Source organism: Argentina silus, assembly GCF_951799395.1.
Source record: "Argentina silus genome assembly, chromosome: 16".
Taxonomy (NCBI): Eukaryota; Metazoa; Chordata; class Actinopteri; order Argentiniformes; family Argentinidae; genus Argentina; species Argentina silus.
This window is the reverse complement of record NC_139670.1, coordinates 97,501-115,494: the sequence shown is the minus strand read 5'-3', so window position 1 is coordinate 115,494 and position 17,994 is coordinate 97,501. Positions and strand designations below refer to the sequence as shown.

Sequence of the window (17,994 nt, the reverse complement as noted above, 5' to 3'; positions counted from 1 at the left end):
TCGTGGGTTCAACACTCGTCTGAATATCAAAATGACGTGATGGGCGTCGGTACTAGAAAACTGATGACAGTTCTGATGGGTCGGTTCTGGACCGGGCTGGATGGTGGGACAGGTACCGTAACCATGGTTACGTCTCTGCCGTAATTGGTTGGTACATTGATCATGCATTGGAGTGATGATGTCATCTTAAAGAGACTCTGATGTCATCTAAAGAGACCCAGTCATGGATGACAGGAAGATGTTTTATTTTTTTCTTCATCAATGTGTCTCTCCATCTCTCCATCCTCCATCCCTCCATCTCTCCATCCTCCATCCCTCCATCTCTCCATCCTCCATCCCTCCATCCCTCCATCTCTCCATCTCTCCATCTCTCCATCTCTCCATCCTCCATCCCTCCATCCTCCATCCCTCCATGCTCCATCCCTCCATCCTCCATCCCTCCATGCTCCATCCCTCCATGCTCCATCCCTCCATCCTCCATCTCTCCATCCCTCCATGCTCCATCCCTCCATCTCTCCAGTGCTTGTTGCTTTAATAAACATTCAGTGTATTCAGAATCATTTCCATAACCAGAGTAGTAGTAGTAGTAGTAGTATAGTAGTAGTAGTATAGTAGTAGTAGTATAGTAGTAGTAGTAGTAGCAGTAGTCGTAGTAGCAGTAGTCGTAGTAGTCGTAGTACCAGAGTAGTCTTGTTTTCTGCCAGCGTCCCTTTAAGAGGCGTCGGCTCTCTTCTGACAAACAACAACAGGAATGGACCAATCAGATGTGTTGTGATGTCATCACGTTCCTAAACGCCTTCCTGTTCTGCTGTCACACTACAGCACACACCACACAACACACCACACACCTCTCTCCCTCCATTCTCTTTTCCTCCATTCCAACACAGAACATCATAGAAGAAGAAGACATGGATACAACCTCTCTCTCCTCCTCCCTCCCTCCCTCTCTCTCTCCCTCCCTCTCTCCCTCCCTCCCTCTCTCTCTCCCTCTCTCTCTCCCTCCCTCTCTCTCTCCCTCCTCTCCTCTCCTCCCTCCCTCTCTCTCCTCTCTCCCTCCCTCTCTCCTCTACCACCCCCCCTCTCTGTCTTAGAGCAACACGACCCCCCCCCCCCCCCCTAGAGTCGACGCCCCCCCCCCCCCGGCCCCCCCTCTAGGAGTAGGAGAGGTGGGATCCATTGGAGATGTGTGAGGTGACAGAGGCTGCTGCGGCTCAGGACCCCGTCTGCCCCCCCCCCCCGGCCCTCCTGGCCCCCCCGGCCCCCCCCCCCCGAGGCCGTCCTCCTGAGCGGCTGGGGGCTGTTCTCAGGGCCATCAGGCTGGGCGCCCCCCGGATCTCCAGCCCCACCCCCCCCCCCGGAACACGCCCTGGGAGGAGGGGGGGGGGGGGCGGGGGGGCAGCAGGGCCAGGGACTGGGAGGAGGAGCGTGATGGGAGGTGGTGGAGAAGGGGTGGGGGTGGGGGTGGGCCAGGTCCCCCCCAGGCCACTCCCTCTCCCTCTCCCTCTCCCGCTCCCTCTCTCTATCTCTCTGGCGGTACAGCTGGGGGGTGCTCTGGTGGTGGTAGTGCTGGGGGAGGTGGTGGCGGTGGTGGGGGGCAGAGGAGGAGGAGGAGGACGAGGAGGAGCGAGAGGAGTGGTGCACCTCCCTCCCCCCCTCCCTCCCTCCCCTCCCCTCCCCCCCTCCCTCCCATCCCTCCCCAGGCCTAAGGCCATGGCCATGGCGTGGGCTGCCTCCCCCCTGCTCCCCCCTCCTCCCCCCTCCTCCCCCCACTGCTGTTGTGGCTGCGGCGGGGGTGTGGCGGGGGGGCGGGGTGTGGGGCGTGGCTCCAGCGGGGGGCAGGGCCTGCGGGGCCTGCGGGGGCGGGGCCCCGGGGGCAGGGGGGTCAGTGCCAGGCTGCTCAGCCCCAGACGGAGGCTCTCGGAGTCGTACATCTCCACCTCAGACGCCTGGCGCTCCAGAGGGTCCGGATCCCCGCAGAACGCTCACTCTGGAGGCTCAGCATCTCCTCCTCCATCTGGACACACACACACATACACACACACACACACACACACACACACACACACATCAATACACACACAAACACACATCAATACACACATCAATACACACACACACACACACACACACACCCTACCCTCTGCTCCAGCAGTGCCTGCGGACAGCGACGCCCCCCTCCAGGGCGCGGGCCTCCCTGGCGTGCTGGCCGTCGTGTGGATCTTGATTTTACTCTGATAGGCGTTGAGCAGCTCCAGTTCCTGCTGCAGCTGCATCCGCAAAACCTGGTACTCCCGCCTCCTGGCTCTCGTCCAACCGCAGCTGAGGACAGGGCAGAGGGGCGGGACATCAGCACTGATAGGTGGAGGTTTGTGTGAGAGGTCCGCCCATACAAAGGACAGGGCGTGGTTTAGACAGGAGGGCGTGTCTGTCTGCATCATCACAGGGATTAGCATGGTGTCAGGTAAGGACATGAAAGTGAAGAACACCAAGTGTGACTGTGTGTGTGTGTGTGTGTGTGTCTGTGTGTGTGTGTGTGTGTGTGTGTGTGTGTGTGTGTGTGTGTGTGAGACTGTGTGTGTGCAGCCTTCTCTGATGCCTACTCCTTTTTCTCATTCCCCTAGACTCTCTAGTCGAGGAGGAGGAACAGGACTCCTCATCTCGCCAAGTGGTCACATAATGTCCTTTCCCTGTCACACCTGTCCATATCCACCTTCGAATTCCATGCTGTTTCTATCACCTCCCCTGTCAAACTTCACATTGTTGTTATCTATCAACATTGTTGTCCCACTCTCCTCCGACTCATAAGGCGGGCAATCAGCTCGACCTTGTCTTCACAAGATCTCTACCCAAAGTCTCTACCCACACTGTGTCCTCTTGTCGCGGCCTGCGCACCCTCTCACTCACCACTCTTTCTTCCTCTGTCTTATCCACCCTACCCTCTGTTGAATCCTTCTCCCTTCTATCCACTGATGCAGCTTCCTCCACCCTCCTGTCCTCTCTTTCCTCATCCTTCGACTCTCTCTGTCCACAGATCTCAAGGCTGGCACCATCCTCTCCACGCGCTCCCTGGCTGTCTGAAACCCTGCAAGCTTGTAGAATAGGGCTCCGGGCAGCTGAGAGGAAATGGAGAAAAACTGGCCTCCTTGATGACCTAGAACCTTGTCTCTCTCTCCTCCTCAACTACACCATCTGCATCAGCTGCTAAAGCTTCTTACTACCATTCCAAAATTCAATTCTCTGTCTCTGACCCAAGGAAACTGCTCTCCACATTTTCCTCACTCCTCAACCCTCCTCCTCCCCCTCCTTCCTCCTCTCTGTCTGCCGATGACTTTGTCACCTATTTTGAAAAGAAGGTTGATGACATTAGCAGCTCCTTCCCTCTACCTCTCACCAACAATGCTACCTTTCCTCCCAAGCCCACTGTGCAACACCCAGTCTCTGGTTTATCAGATTTCTCCCCCCTCTCCCCTGATGATGTTCTAAAGCTGGTCACATCCAAGCGGGCAACCACCTGCCCCCTCAATCCTATCCCCTCCCCCCTTCTCCAATCCATCTCCAAAGACCTCCTTCCATTCCTTACCACCTTAATCAATTCCTCTCTATCCACAGGATCTGTCCCAGCTGCCTTCAAGACAGCCAGAGTCAAGCCTCTTCTCAAGAAACCAACTCTTGACCCGTCTGCTGTCCATAACTACAGACCGGTATCCCTTCACTCCTTCTTATATAAAACCCTTGAACGTGCTGTCTCTAACCAACTGTCTAACTACCTCCTTCAAAACAACTACCTTGACCCTCACCAATCCGGCTTTAAAGCTGGGCACTCTACTGAGACTGCTCTCCTCGCTGTCACAGAGGCTCTCCACTCCACTCAAGCTTCCTCCTGCTGCATTTGACACGGTAAACCACCCGATCCTTCTCTCCACCCTCTCAGAATTGGGCATCTCTGGCTCTGCACTCTCCTGGTTTGCATCCTACCTGGCCGGTCGCTCCTACCAGGTGACGTGGAGAGGATCGCTGTCCTCTCCACGACCCCTCACCACTGGTGTCCCCCAGGGCTCTGTCCTTGGGCCTTTACTGTTCTCTCTCTATACCAAATCTCTCGGCTCTGTAATTTCTTCACATGGTTTCTCCTACCACACCTACGCAGATGACACTCAACTTTTTCTCTCTTTCCCCCCTTCTGACTCACAGGTGGCAACACGTGTCTCTGCGTGTCTTGCAGACATTTCTGCTTGGATGTCAGCCCACCACCTCAAGCTCAACCTTGACAAGACTGAGTTGCTCTTCCTCCCAGGGAAAGCCTGCCCTCTCCAAGACTTCTCCATCACAGTGGAAAACTCCTCCTCCTATACAGCCAAGAACCTTGGGGTGATCCTTGACAACCACTTATCCTGTGTGGCGAACATCACAGCGACAGCACGCTCCTGTAGATTCTTCCTCTACAACATCAGAAGGATACGTCCATTCCTCACCAGAGAAGCAGCACAACTTTTGGTCCAAACACTGATCTCTCACCTTGACTACTGCAATGCACTCTTGGCCGGACTCCCCGCCTCCTCCATCAGGCCTCTGCAGCTCATCCAGAACGCTGCCGCTCGTCTGGTGTTCAATCTCCCCAAATTCTCCCATGTCACGCCCCTCCTCCGCACCCTCCACTGGCTCCCAGTAGCAGCTCGCATCAAATTCAAGACCCTGGTGCTTGCCTACCGGGCGGCAAAGGGAACAGCCCCTCCCTACTCGCAAGCAATGGTTAGCCCCCAAACCCCTGCAAGATCACTCCGCTCATCCACCTCGGCTGCCCGCCTGGCACCGCCGCCTCTACGTGGATGCAGTGGCCACGCTACTCGGTCACGGCTTTTCACTGTTCTGGCGCCCCACTGGTGGAATGAGCTTCCCACTGCTGTCAGGACTGCAGAGTCACTTCCGATCTTTCGCCGTACATTGAAAACCCATCTCTTCAAGCTACATCTTAACAGTCCCTCCTAAAGACCGCTTCACCCTCACTACCCCCCTGTACTAACCCTAACCCCAACCCTAGAGACCTCTTCACCCCCACTACCCCCCCAGTACAAGTTCTGCTAATAAAAATAAATTATATATATATATATAATTTATTTTTATGTCCTAACCCTAACTCTAACCCTGGTGTCCTAACTCTAACCATAACCCTGGTGTCCTAACTCTAACCATAACCCTGGTGTCCTAACTCTAACCATAACCCTGGTGTCCTAACTCTAACCATAACCCTGGTGTCCTAACTCTAACCCTAACCCTGGTGTCCTAACTCTAACCCTAACCCTGGTGTGAGCATTGATGACTGTGTCTTATGATGACTGATGTTCAGATGATTCACTACTTAAACTAATGGATTGTTGTAAGTCTCTTTGGAAGGCGTCTAAAGGCGTCTGCTAAATGCCATAAATGTAAATGTGTGTGTGTGAGACTGTGTGTGTGTATGAGTGTGTGTGTGTGAGCGTGTGTGTGTCTGTGAGTGTGTGTGTGTCAGTGTGTGTGTGTGTGTGTGTGTGTGTGTGTGTGAGACTGTGTGTGTGTGTGTGAGACTGTGTGTGTGTGTGTGTGTGTGTGTGTCTCACGGCCTGGGTTGACAGCATGTCGTTGATGGAGTGGTCGTACTGCTCGGCCAGGATGGCCAGCTTCCTGGTCTGCTCCTCCTTCAGCCTCTTCAGCACCCCCTTGTGGTCGGCCTTGGCCGTGCTCTCCAGCAGGTGGTTCCTCAGAGCCTTGTACTGACGCGTCTGGATTTTACACGTGTCCTGGAACTGACGCTTGATCTGCAGCTCCTTAGACTGTGGGGGGGGGGGGGGGGGGGGGGGAGGGGAAGAGAGAAAGAGAGAGGGAGGAGACAGAGGGTAGAGGGGAGAGAGAGAGGGAGAGAAAGAGAAGGGATGGGGGATAGAGAAGGTTTACCTGTGGCATTGATAGTGTGTGTGTTTAGATGGAGTGGATTAGGATCACTGGGAGAGAGAAGGTGGTGATGTCCCTCCCCCCCCCCTCCCCCCTCCCTCCCCCCCCCCTCTGTAATCACAGGTTTGTCTTCTCCTCTCCTTGGGGAGGAGGAAACAGGTGCATCATGGTCCTCCATCTGTTGGTTAACAGTGATGTCATCAGATGCTAACCTGTCACATTACTGTGTGTGGGTGGAGTTCATGGAATAGACTCTAGAGGTCTGGGGGGGTAGAATAGACCAACTCTAGAGGTCTGGGGGGGTAGAATAGACCAACTCTAGAGGTCTGGGGGGGGGTAGAATAGACCAACTCTAGAGGTCTGGGGGGGGGGTAGAATAGACCAACTCTAGAGGTCTGGGGGGGGGGGGGGGGGGTAGAATAGACCAACTCTAGAGGTCATGTCTCCCTACTCTAGCTGTTTCCTACCTACCTTCAGGAGGGAAGGAGGAGAGAAGAGGAGAGGAGAGGAGAGAGGAAGCCTCGAGGATGTTGGATTTGATGGAATCAGTTCTATTCTGTTTCTTTATGTTTGATAAAAACTGAAAGGGTGAATAAATAAAGGAGGAAATTATAGTAAATGACAATGATGAAATAATGGAAAACAACGACGTAAATCATAAAAATGAACAAGACGATGACTTTAACAAAAAAATGAATTTATTTCTGCATGGAGAAAAAAAATCTTTAAGTATGACAGAACGTTGCTTCCACACACACACACACACACACACACACACACACACACACACACACACACACACACACACACACACACACACACACACACACACACACACACACACACACACACACCATCTCACTGACGAGGGTGGAACTAAACAAAATGGCCGCTGAACAAAGAATGCAGTACTGTCTTCTAAATACTGCATATATTAATTATTCATATAAATCATTCATATAAAACTTAACGTGATAAAACTCTGTGGAAATTCAAACACAAAGAACAAACAAATGTAAACATACAAACAAAAATACACTGGAACACAAAACAAAAATAAATTGAAATCATAAATTACATTCAAATATAAACAGAAAAGGGTGAAAACAACAGGGTTCTAGAACCATCTCTCTGTGTTCTAAGTAGTGTTCTAGAACCTTCTCTCTGTGTTGTAGTCATATTCCTGCAGGTCTCTGACCTCACAGAGCTTCTCCAGACAGACAACCAACCTTCAGCTTTCTGAAACGCTGGACTTCAAACCTCTTTGGTGTCGCCAGCTGTCTGTGTGGACACGCCCCCCTGGGACACACCCCTTTGGACACGCCCCCCTGGGACAGCACAACCGTTTGGACGTCTTTCAATTAATCTCTTCATTATTGCATTTCTACTTCATCCTCATCATCCTCATCCATCTCATCATCCTCATCACATTCAGTGGTTCTCTCAACCTTTGGATTACAGGAATTGCTGCTCTGCCCAAAAGATGGTTGTTATGCTTCTAATACAGTTAACACGACTGAAACCCTGACCCTGACCCTAGTCCTGACCCTAACCCTGACCCTAACCCTGACCCTAACCCTAGTCCTGACCCTAACCCTAGTCCTGACCCTAACCCTGACCCTAGTCCTGACCCTAATCCTGACCCTAACCCTAGTCCTGACCCTAGTCCTGACCCTAACCATAGTCCTGACCCTAACCCTAGTCCTGACCCTAACCATGACCCTAGTCCTGACCCTAACCCTAGTCCTGACCCTAACCATGACCCTAGTCCTGACCCTAACCATGACCCTAACCCTGACCCTAGTCCTGACCCTAACCATGACCCTAGTCCTGACCCTAACCCTAGTCCTAACCCTAGTCCTGACCCTAACCCTAGTCCTGACCCTAACCCTGCCTCTCTACTAGGACCATAGAAGGATAACTGGAAGTTTGTTGGTAAATCTTTCATTATATAATAAGATTACTGCCTAGTGCAATAATTAATACCTATTTAATGAGAGGATTAAACATAATACACTATGTTTCCATACTTTATCATCTTTGGTTTGAAACCAAAACAACCACTTAACAAGTAATATACATCAACAAACTGACCATTTCTCCTCTCTCTCCTCCACCGTCTACTTTGGTCTGAAACCAAACTATGAAGTCTGTTCATCTGTCAGGTCTGCTTTGATTGGTTCAGCAGCCTCCTCGCTCTGTTCTGATTGGTTCTATTGCACCATCAATCACCTGTAGTGTTCTGGGGGGCGGGGTTAGTGAAATAATCAGCTGACTTCACAGTATCTACTGGGGCAATATGATTTGTTGGTGGTCAATTAACAGCCAATGAGAAGCATCGATAGTGGGCACTGACATCAGCACTGGGACTGCTGTGCACAACAACCACAACCACAACACAACACAACCACAACACAACCACATCAACAACATCAACAACATTGCACAGACATGGTCTTAACAATGACCATAAACAACATTCTTCCTCATTAACATCATCATCAAGTCAAGAAAATAACAACTTTTACAAAAAGCAGAATAAAGACGCTGAGACTTCTGGGTAGAAGACATGTGACATGTGACCTGACTGGGTGATGCGGCACGTCAACAGCCAATCAGATCCAGGGGCAGGTGGTGTCATCATGGTAGGTTGACAGACACACACACACACACACACACACACACACACACACACACACACACACACACACACACACACACACACACACACACACACACACACACACACACACACACACACACACACACACACACACACCTCCCTCCCTCTCCCTCTCTCTCCATCTCTCTCTACCTCCAGGGTCGGACCTTCCCTCTCACACTCCTCCCTGACTGCGTCCTCCTGAGCCCCCCCTCCCACCTCCCCTCCTCCCTGAACATCCTCTCCCTCTCCTCCCTCCTCCTCCTCTCCTCCCTCCTCTCCCTCTCTCTCCTCCTCTCTCTGAGGCGGTGTTCTCTGACGCTGCGTGGGAGGAGTCTGGGGAGGCGACTGGGCGTGTCCTCCCTCAGCAGGCCCAGCCCCCTCAGCCTCCGGAGGCAGGGGAGGGGCAGCTCCCCGAGGACCGCCGCCGCCAGACGCAGCACCGCCCCGTTGGCCAGGTCCGCCAGCGCCCCCAGAGGCCGTCTAAGGAACCGCCGCACGCACAGGAGGGCGGTGGCCAGGGCCGTGGCCCGGGGGGTGTGGCCTAGCCGCCTCTGCTGCTCCAGGGGGAGGGACCTGAGCGGGACGGGGATCTTGGATCGGCGGACGCCCCAGTTCCGTCCCGCCTTGGGGAACATGTCGTACAGGCTGCGCTCAGCCACGCCCCCCAGCAGGGATTGGCACAGGGCGAAGAGGGGGCGGGGCAGGCGGAACAGGAAGCGCATCCAGAGGCGGCTGAGTCTGCGGGGGGCGCTGTGGAGGAAGAGACGGGCGGGGCGGACCCCCAAGACCAGCAGGTACAGGAACAGGAAGAGGGAGGGGCGACTGAGCAGGGAGGCCGACACCAGCGCCACAGGGACGTAGTATAGGCCGAGGCTCAGGGACACGCCCACACTGACCACGCCACACGCATACAGGCTGACGGACAGGAAGGAGGAGAGAGAGAGGGAGCAGCAGGAACGAAGGAACAGGTAGGAGAAGAAGAGAGCCAGGAGGAGCAGCTCGGCGGAGAGGAGGAGGGAGGAGAGGGAGGGGAGGGGGGGGGAGCGGCGGAGGGAGAGGAGGAACACAGAGAGGAGGAGGAGGGTGAGGTTGGAGGGATGGGCGGCGGCAGACAGGGAGAGGAGGAGACAGATGGCGTGAGAGAAGAGGGAGGGGAGGGAGGAGGGGGGAGGAGGGGGGGAGGAGATGGGGGAGGGTTCTAGCTCCTCTGGCGAATCAGGGAAGTAGAACTCGATGAGGTCGTCCGTCTCCCGGCCCCGCCTCCGCTCCAGCGAGGGGGAGGAGCTTCGCTCTGATGGACAGCCGTCAGCCACGCCCCTACCTTCCTCCTCGTCATCATCAGTGTCACTGCCTTCCTCCTCCTCCTCTTCCTCCCACAGCTCTCCTTCTCCCTCCCCTGCTTTCCTCTCCTCCACATTCCCCTCTTCATCCCTACTTTCCTCTCCTTCGTTCTCTGGCTTCTTGTCCTCCTCTACCTCATCCTTTCTTTCTGCACCTCCTCCTCCCTCCTCTATTCTCTCCTCCTCTACCTCCTCTCCGTCATTTGGCCCGTCACCTCCCTCCTTCCTGTCCTCTTTGGTTTCACATTCATCCCCCTCCCCCCCCCCCCTCCCCCTCTCCATCCCCAGCCTGGGTGTCCTGCTGCCCCCCTGCCCCCTCCTCTGGAGCCTGGGTCAGGTTCTGGTTCTGGGTCTGACTCACTTTCAGGCTCTTGGGTTGTTGTCGGACCTCCACAGCGTGTTTCTGACGCAGCTCCTGCTCCCGCCTCTTGTTGTACTCCATCTGATTGGTCAGCTCCGTCTGGTGCTGGGTCCGGATCAGGTCGGCCCGGGTCCGCTGGACGGAACCCAGCTGACGGAACTCCAGCTCCTGAGTCGACTCATGGTGGCGCAGCAACATGGCACACTCCAGGTCCTTCAGAGTCTGCTTCTTATTCAGGTCCTGGGGGAGGAGGAGGGGGGAGGAGAAAGTTGACTTTCTTATTTTCATTTTTATTGATCTAGGAAGTACCATTAAGGTAGTAAGATCTTTTTCCACAGGAGACCTGGCCTAGAAGGCAGGTTGTGGGGGGCTAGGCTAGGCTAAGCTAGGCGGTTACCTCTCTGTGCAGGTCCAGGCTAGGCTAGGCTAAGCTAAGCTAGGCGGTTACCTCTGAGCAGGTCCAGGCTAGGCTAGGCTAGGCGGTTACCTCTGAGCAGGTCCAGGCTAGGCTAGGCTAGGCGGTTACCTCTCTGAGCAGGTCCAGGCTAGGCTAGGCTAGGCGGTTACCTCTGAGCAGGTCCAGGCTAGGCTAGGCTAGGCGGTTACCTCTCTGAGCAGGTCCAGGCTAGGCTAGGCTAGGCGGTTACCTCTCTGAGCAGGTCCTGCTCCAGGTTGTGGCGTGCCAGCAGCATCTTCCTCTTGTACTGACGACACTGCAGCTCGTAGTACTGCCTCTGTCGCCGTAGCAACCCTGCCTCCTCCTCCGCCTGCTGCTGCTGCAGACACTCCTTCTGGTGGACCAGCCACTCCTGCTTCTCACGCTTAGGGGTGGACTGGTTCTCATTCAGCTCCTAGGGACAAGGGGAAGGGTTAGAGTGGGACACAGGGGGACAGGTTAGGGTGCGACACCGGGGGACAGGTTAGGGTGCAACACCGGGGGACAGGTTAGGGTGCGACACCGGGGGACAGGTTAGGGTGTATAGGACACCTCTTTCAGCTGCTCCTTGCGTTGGCGGTACTGGCGTTTGTGGTTCTCCAGCAGGACGCTGAGCTCCTTCTTCTGCTGAGACAACATGTGCTGCTGGAACTTCTTCTCCTCTGCCACGCCCGCCTTGGTCTACACACACACACACACACACACACACACACACACACACACACACACACACACACGTTGGCCTGGTATAATAATAAACTAACTTCCTCCATGATGCTTCTTGCTGAGTTTCCTCCTTCCCTCACCCCCCCTCTCCTCACCCCCCCTCCACACCTACTCCCCCCCTCTCCTCACCTCCTCCTCCTCCCCCCCTCTCCTTACCTCCTCCCCCCCCACCTCTCCTCACCTCCTTCTCCAGGATGGCCAGGTGCTTCTTGCTGAGTTTGTCCCCCTCCCCAGTGAAGGTGCTCCTCTGGTTCTCCAGCTCCTTGTCCAGCCTCAGCTGATGTTCCTCCATCTCCACTTTCAGCTTGTTCTCCATACCCATCAGCTGCTTCTGGTGCTGCCTCCGCATGCGCTTATACCTGGGGGGGGGGGGAACCATAGAGTTATACCTGGGGGGGGGGGGCGTGGACCATAGAGTTATACCTGGGGGGGGGGGGGAACCATAGAGTTATACCTGGGGGGAGGGGACCATAGAGTTATACCTTGGGGGGGACAGAGTTATACCTGGGGGGGACGGGGACCATAGAGTTATACCTGGGGGGGGAACCGAAGAGTTATACCTGGGGGGAGGGGACCATAGAGTTATACCTGGGGGGGAGGGGAACCATAGAGTTATACCTGGGGGGGGGGGGGGGGGGGGACCATAGAGTTATACCTGGGGGGGGACCATAGTTAAGGCATACGTTAGTTGACATGGAGGCGGGGTACCCTGTCATCTGCTCGCGGAGGGCGGAGCCTTGCTCGTGCTCCTGGATCTGTCTTGTCACCAGGGAGGCGGTCCTTATGGTGGCGAAGTGGTCGCGGCCCCGCCTCCTCCTCCCCCCCCCTCCCCCGGGCGGGGCCTGCTGTTGCTCCAGCTCCGGCTGGTAGGGGTCGTCATAGATGTTGTCATGGCTCTGGGAGGGGGGGGGGGGAGGGAGGGAGAGAGAGAGGGTGGGAGGGAATAAACAGTGAGGTGTTAATGTAGGTCTTTGGGTGTTTGATTTGTGTGTGTGTGTGTGTGTGTGTTGGTGGTGGTGGTGTTGGTGTTGGTGGTGGTAGTGTTGGTGGTGGTGTTGGTGGTGGTAGTGTTGATGTTGGTGGTGGTGATAGTGTTGGTGGTGTTGGTGGTGTTGGTGGTGGTGTTGGTGGTGATAGTGTTGGTGGTGGTGGTGTTGGTGGTAGTGTTGGTGGTGGTGTTGGTGTTGGTGGTGGTGTTGGTGTTGTGGTAGTAGTGTTGGTGGTGGTGGTGGTGGTGTTGGTGTTGTGGTAGTAGTGTTGGTGGTGTTGGTGTTAGTAGTGTTGGTGGTGGTGGTGGTGGTGTTGGTGTTGTGGTAGTAGTGTTGGTGGTGGTGGTGGTGGTGTTGGTGTTGGGTTAGGTGGGAGGGGCTGGAGCGGCCCTAACCCTGACCCCTGACCCTGATCGAGTCAGGGGTTAGTGTTAGGGGTTAAGGTTAGGGGTCAGGGGTTAAGGTTAGGGTGATGAAGTGTTTAGATGATTCGCTGACTTTAGACACATGGACTTGTTGTAAGTCGCTGTAAATGTAATGTGTGTGTGTGTGTGTGTGTGTGTGTACCAGAGGCTGGTGCAGGACAGAGGAGTGGGAGGTGACGGTGTGTGTGTGTGTGTCCATCTCTGTGCTGCTGTCGTCCGAGGCGTCGGCCAGGCTGTTGACGGAGGAGCTCTGGGAGGAGGCGGAGATTGACATGGACGGCAGCGAATGAGAACTCTCCATGCTGTTGACCGTCCCAGTCTGCAGCAGGTAGGGCTCTCCATCCTGGGGGGGGGGGGGGGGGGGGGTTTAGAGGTGGTCTCTCTCTCACACACACACCACACACTGATGTATTCATGCATTCCTCAGATGAGGAGGAGAGAAGCAGCTCTTTGTCCTGACAGGAAGTAGAGCCAGGCCCAACACCATGCTGTTAACTCTAACCCAACAGTCAAAACAACCGGAACAAGAACCGATCCCTGTGGAACACCTTAGTTCTGTCCAGAACCTCCCCCTCCCTCCTCCCCCCCTCTTCAACTCCTCCCCCCTCTCCCTCCCTCCTCACCCCCCTTCCTCCTCACCTCCTCCTCCTCCCCTCCCTCTGGTGCTGGTCCGTTGTGAGCTTCATGGAACAGGATTTTCTTCATCTTGCGGTACTGCAGGTTGTCCAGCTCCCGCACCGCGTCCTTCGTCCTGGAGATCAGGTCCATCACCACCGTCACCGGACGCTCTCGGCACAGGAAGTGGTGCTGGGAGGGGAGGGAGGAGGGAGGAGGAGGGTAAGTTATGATGCCACCTCAGGTCCAGGAGGACGGGTCATACCAGAAGCAGCTGTAGTTGTGGTACCTTCAGCAGCAGGTCAGAGGTCGGTCGGTCCTGGTGGATCTTCTGGAGGCACGAGTCCACAAAGTTACGGAAGTAGTCCGACCTGGAGACCAGAGAACTCCATGACAACCACTAACACCATGACAACCACAAACACCATAATAACACGACTGAAGAGACCAGAAAAAAAGCAACAACATCCTAGAGCTCCAGCTGGATGCTGATTGGCCAGGTCAGGCAGCAGAGGATGATGGGTATTCAGGGACTCACCAGTGGTTGGATGCGAGAACAGGACTCTCGTTCTGGGCAATGTGGTATAAGGCACTCATAGCATTCATGTTGAACAGCGGAGGCTTCCTCTCAGCTGGAGAGAGAGAGGAAGGGAGGGAGGGAGGGAGGGAGATAGGGGGAGACATCAACACAGTTCAATACCAGTTCTATAATAGTAATACCAGTTCTATAACAGTAATACCAGTTCTATAACAGTAATACCAGTTCTTACCCAGTTCTATAACAGTATTACCAGTTCTTACCCGGTTCTATAACAGTAATACCAGTTCTTACCCAGTTCTATAACAGTAATACCAGTTCTATAACAGTAATACCAGTTCTATAATAGTAATACCAGTTCTATAACAGTAATACCAGTTCTTACCCAGTTCTATAACAGTAATACCAGTTCTATAATAGTAATACCAGTTCTTACCCAATTCTATAACAGTAATACCAGTTCTATAATAGTAAACCCACTTCTATAACAGTAATACCAGTTCTATAATAGTAATACCAGTTTTATAACAGTAATACCAGTTCTTACCCAGTTCTATAGCAGTAATACCAGTTCTGTAACAGTAATACCAGTTCTTACCCAGTTCTATAACAGTAATACCAGTTCTATAACAGTAATACCAGTTCTTACCCAGTTCTATAACAGTAATACCAGTTCTTACCCAATTCTATAACAGTAATACCAGTTCTATAATAGTAAACCCACTTCTATAACAGTAATACCAGTTCTATAATAGTAATACCAGTTTTATAACAGTAATACCAGTTCTTACCCAGTTCTATAGCAGTAATACCAGTTCTGTAACAGTAATACCAGTTCTATAACAGTAATACCAGTTCTGTAACAGTAATACCAGTTCTTACCCAGTTCTATAGCAGTAATACCAGTTCTTACCCAGTAATACCAGTTTTATAACAGTAATACCAGTTCTTACCCAGTTCTATAGCAGTAATACCCAGTGACCACACGTCCACCTTGCCGTCGTACTGACCCTCGTCCATCGCTAGAATCACCTCAGGGGCCATCCTACACACACACACACACACACACACACACACACACACACACACACACACACTGAGCTCAGCTGTGATGATGTCTAGATGTAGATACACAGTTCCTAACCCTAACTTTAGTAACAGTAACTATAGTAACAGTAACCATAGTAACGTCCTCACCAGTAGGGCGTGCCCACGAAGGAGTTGGCGGGGGCCATGATGGAGGCGGAGCCAAAGTCGCCCAGCTTCACCTGGCCGGGCTCTGTCAACAGGATGTTCCCCGCCTTCACATCCCTGTGGGGGTGGGGGTGGGTGGGTGGGGGGGAGGAGAAGAGATTAGAGAGAGAGGGAGGAGAGGAGGGAGGAGAGAGGAGGAGGAGGAGGGAAGGAGGAGGAAGGAGGGGGTGGTACCTGTGGATCATGTTGTGAGAGTGCAGGTAGACCAGGCCCTGCAGTGCACCATGGGTAATGGCAGCTATCTCTGATTCCTGGAGCGGCTTCTTATGGACTAGAGAGAGAGAGAGAGAGAGAGAGAGAGAGAGAGAGAGAGAGAGGTGTGTGTGTGTGAGTGAGAGGTTAGAGGTGTGTGTGTGTGTGAGAGAGAGAGGTTAGAGGTGTGTGTGTGTTCAAGATTCAAGATTCTTTATTTGTCACGTTCATACAAGTATACAGTGAAATGCAAAAGTGACAGTGCCACAGAGTAGTGCAACAATACAATACGTTTTAAAATAGAATAAAATAAAATAGAAGTACTAAAAAATATACAGTATGGACAGTATAAACAGTATAAACAATATGAACAGTATAAGCAGTAAGCAATATAAACAGCAGATGGATGATTATGTGTGTGCATATGTGTTATGATGTCAGTGAGTGTGTGAGTGACTTGAGGGGGGCACTGGTGGGGTCATCGTTGATGATTCTGATGGCGTGGGGGAAGAAACTCAGCCTTAGCCTCTCTGTTCTTGCTGCATGACAGCGAAGGCGTTTGCCTGACCGCAGCAGCTGGAACAGTCCGTTTTTCGGGTGGTGAGGGTCCTTCATAATCCTGTAGGCTCTGGTCCTACACCTCCTGGTGTACAGGACATGGAGAGGGGGGGTTGGAGCTCCCATGGTCTTTTCTGCCAGGCGTACCACCCTTTGCAGAGCTCGCCTGTCCTGGGCCGTGCTGTTACCGTACCAGACGGTGATGTTACCAGCCAGGATGCTCTCCACAGCTCCAGAGTAGAAGGACTGAAGGATCCTCCGGGAGACTTTGAATTTCCTCAGCTGCCTGAGATGGAACAGGCGCTGCCTTGCCTTTCCCACCAGAGAACTGATGTGGGTAGTCCAGGTCAGGTCTTCTGAGATGTGGACTCCCAGGTATTTAAAACTGCTCACCCTGTCCACAGCAGTCCCACCGATGTCCAGCGGTGTGTAGGCCCTTAGTTGTTGTGCTCTCCCGAAGTCCACAATCAGCTCTTTTGTCTTGGAGACATTCAGGATGAGGCTATTCTCCTGACACCAGAGTGACAGGTCCGCCACCTCGTCCAGGTAGCCTTTCTCATTGTTGTCAGAGATCAGCCCCACCACGACCGTGTCGTCCGCAAACTTAATGATGGAGTTTTTGCTGGACTTAGCCACACAGTCGTGGGTGTACAGGGAGTAGAGGAGGGGACTAAGGACGCAGCCCTGGGGGGACCCTGTGCTCAGTGTGAGTGAGCTGGAGGTGTGTCTACCCACCCTGACCACCTGTGGCCTGGCCGTCAGGAAGTCCAGGATCCAGGCACACAGGGGAATGTTCAGTCCTAAACCAATCATCTTATCAGCCAGTCTGGTGGGGACTATGGTATTGAACGCTGAGCTGTAGTCTATAAACAGCATTCTCACATAGCCCCCCTTCTGCCTGTCAAGGTGAGAGAGAGTGGTGTGGAGGACCTGGGAAACTGCATCGTCTGTAGATCTGTTTGGTCTGTACGCGAACTGCAGTGGGTCCAGGGTCGGAGGGAGGGAGGAGCAGATGTATTCCTTAATCAGCCTCTCAAAGCACTTCATGACCACTGAGGTTAGAGCCACGGGTCTGTAGTCATTTAAGCAGGCTGGGGAGGTGATCTTGGGCACAGGGACGATGGAGGATCTTTTAAAACAGGTGGGAACTACTGAATTTGCCAGTGATAAGTTGAATATGGTAGTGAACACAGGAGCTAGCTGGTTAGCACAGGTCTTAAGTACTCTCCCCGGAATGCCATCCGGGCCAGCAGCTTTCCTAGCTTTCCTACCTTCAGCAGAGCGTGTGTGTGTGTGTGTGTGTGTTTGTGAGAGAGGTTAGAGGTGTGTGTGTGTGTGTGTGTGTGTGTGTGTGTGTGTGTGAGAGAGAGAAAGGTTAGAGGTGTGTGTGTGAGAGAGGTTAGAGGTGTGTGTGTGTGAGAGAGGTTAGAGGTGTGTGTGTGTGTGTGTGTGTGAGAGAGGTTAGAGGTGTGTGTGTGTGTGTGAGAGAGAGGTTAGAGGTGTGTGTGTGTGTGTGTGTGAGAGGTTAGAGGTGTGTGTGTGTGTGTGTGTGTGTGTGTGTGTGTGTGTGTGAGACAGACGGAACATCCTCCTGACTCACCTTCCAGCAGGTCAGACGCTGAACCCAGACAGTACTCCATCACCAGCTGGGGGGGGGGGGGGGGGGGGAGAGAACATGTTTACCACCAGCAAACTAAAGGTTGTACACCCCCCCTACCTACCCAGGCTGTGTGTGTGTGTGTGTGTGTGTGTGTGTGTGTGTGTGTGTACCTACCCAGGCTGTGTGTGTGTACCTACCCAGGCTGTGTGTGTGTGTGTGTGTGTGTGTGTACCTACCCAGGCTGTGTGTTCTCTCAGGTAACATCCATGGTATTCTACGGTGTTCGGGTGACGAAGCTTCTGGAGAAACTTCACCTCTTTGATGATGTCCTGCCACTTCTACAGGAAACAACCAGAAGAACAACAACTTA

General features: G+C 53.5%; 1 protein-coding gene and 1 pseudogene across 2 annotated transcripts in view; both read right to left on the bottom strand.

The window, feature by feature from the left end:
* Positions 1 to 1,151: 1,151 nt before the first annotated feature.
* LOC310816648 (serine/threonine-protein kinase TAO2-like) overlaps positions 1,152 to 17,994 on the bottom strand; it is an 18,935-nt pseudogene continuing 2,092 nt past the window's right edge. Inside the window, exons 4-20 of the transcript XR_014555107.1 lie at positions 17,861 to 17,962; positions 17,625 to 17,670; positions 15,449 to 15,545; positions 15,218 to 15,331; positions 14,974 to 15,065; positions 14,021 to 14,114; positions 13,772 to 13,853; positions 13,507 to 13,674; positions 13,010 to 13,210; positions 12,162 to 12,349; positions 11,635 to 11,812; positions 11,280 to 11,408; positions 10,939 to 11,142; positions 10,292 to 10,531; positions 5,595 to 5,807; positions 2,138 to 2,319; positions 1,152 to 2,014 (exon numbers count right to left, since the gene is read on the bottom strand). The product of XR_014555107.1 is annotated as a serine/threonine-protein kinase TAO2-like (transcript). The remainder of the gene's footprint in view (positions 2,015 to 2,137; positions 2,320 to 5,594; positions 5,808 to 10,291; positions 10,532 to 10,938; positions 11,143 to 11,279; positions 11,409 to 11,634; positions 11,813 to 12,161; positions 12,350 to 13,009; positions 13,211 to 13,506; positions 13,675 to 13,771; positions 13,854 to 14,020; positions 14,115 to 14,973; positions 15,066 to 15,217; positions 15,332 to 15,448; positions 15,546 to 17,624; positions 17,671 to 17,860; positions 17,963 to 17,994) is intronic.
* Positions 6,678 to 10,230, bottom strand: LOC310816649 (serine/threonine-protein kinase TAO2-like). Its single transcript, XM_083686910.1, has one exon. The coding sequence runs from the start codon at positions 10,210 to 10,212 to the stop codon at positions 8,737 to 8,739; it is 1,476 nt and encodes a 491-aa protein (XP_083543036.1). The 5' UTR covers positions 10,213 to 10,230; the 3' UTR covers positions 6,678 to 8,736.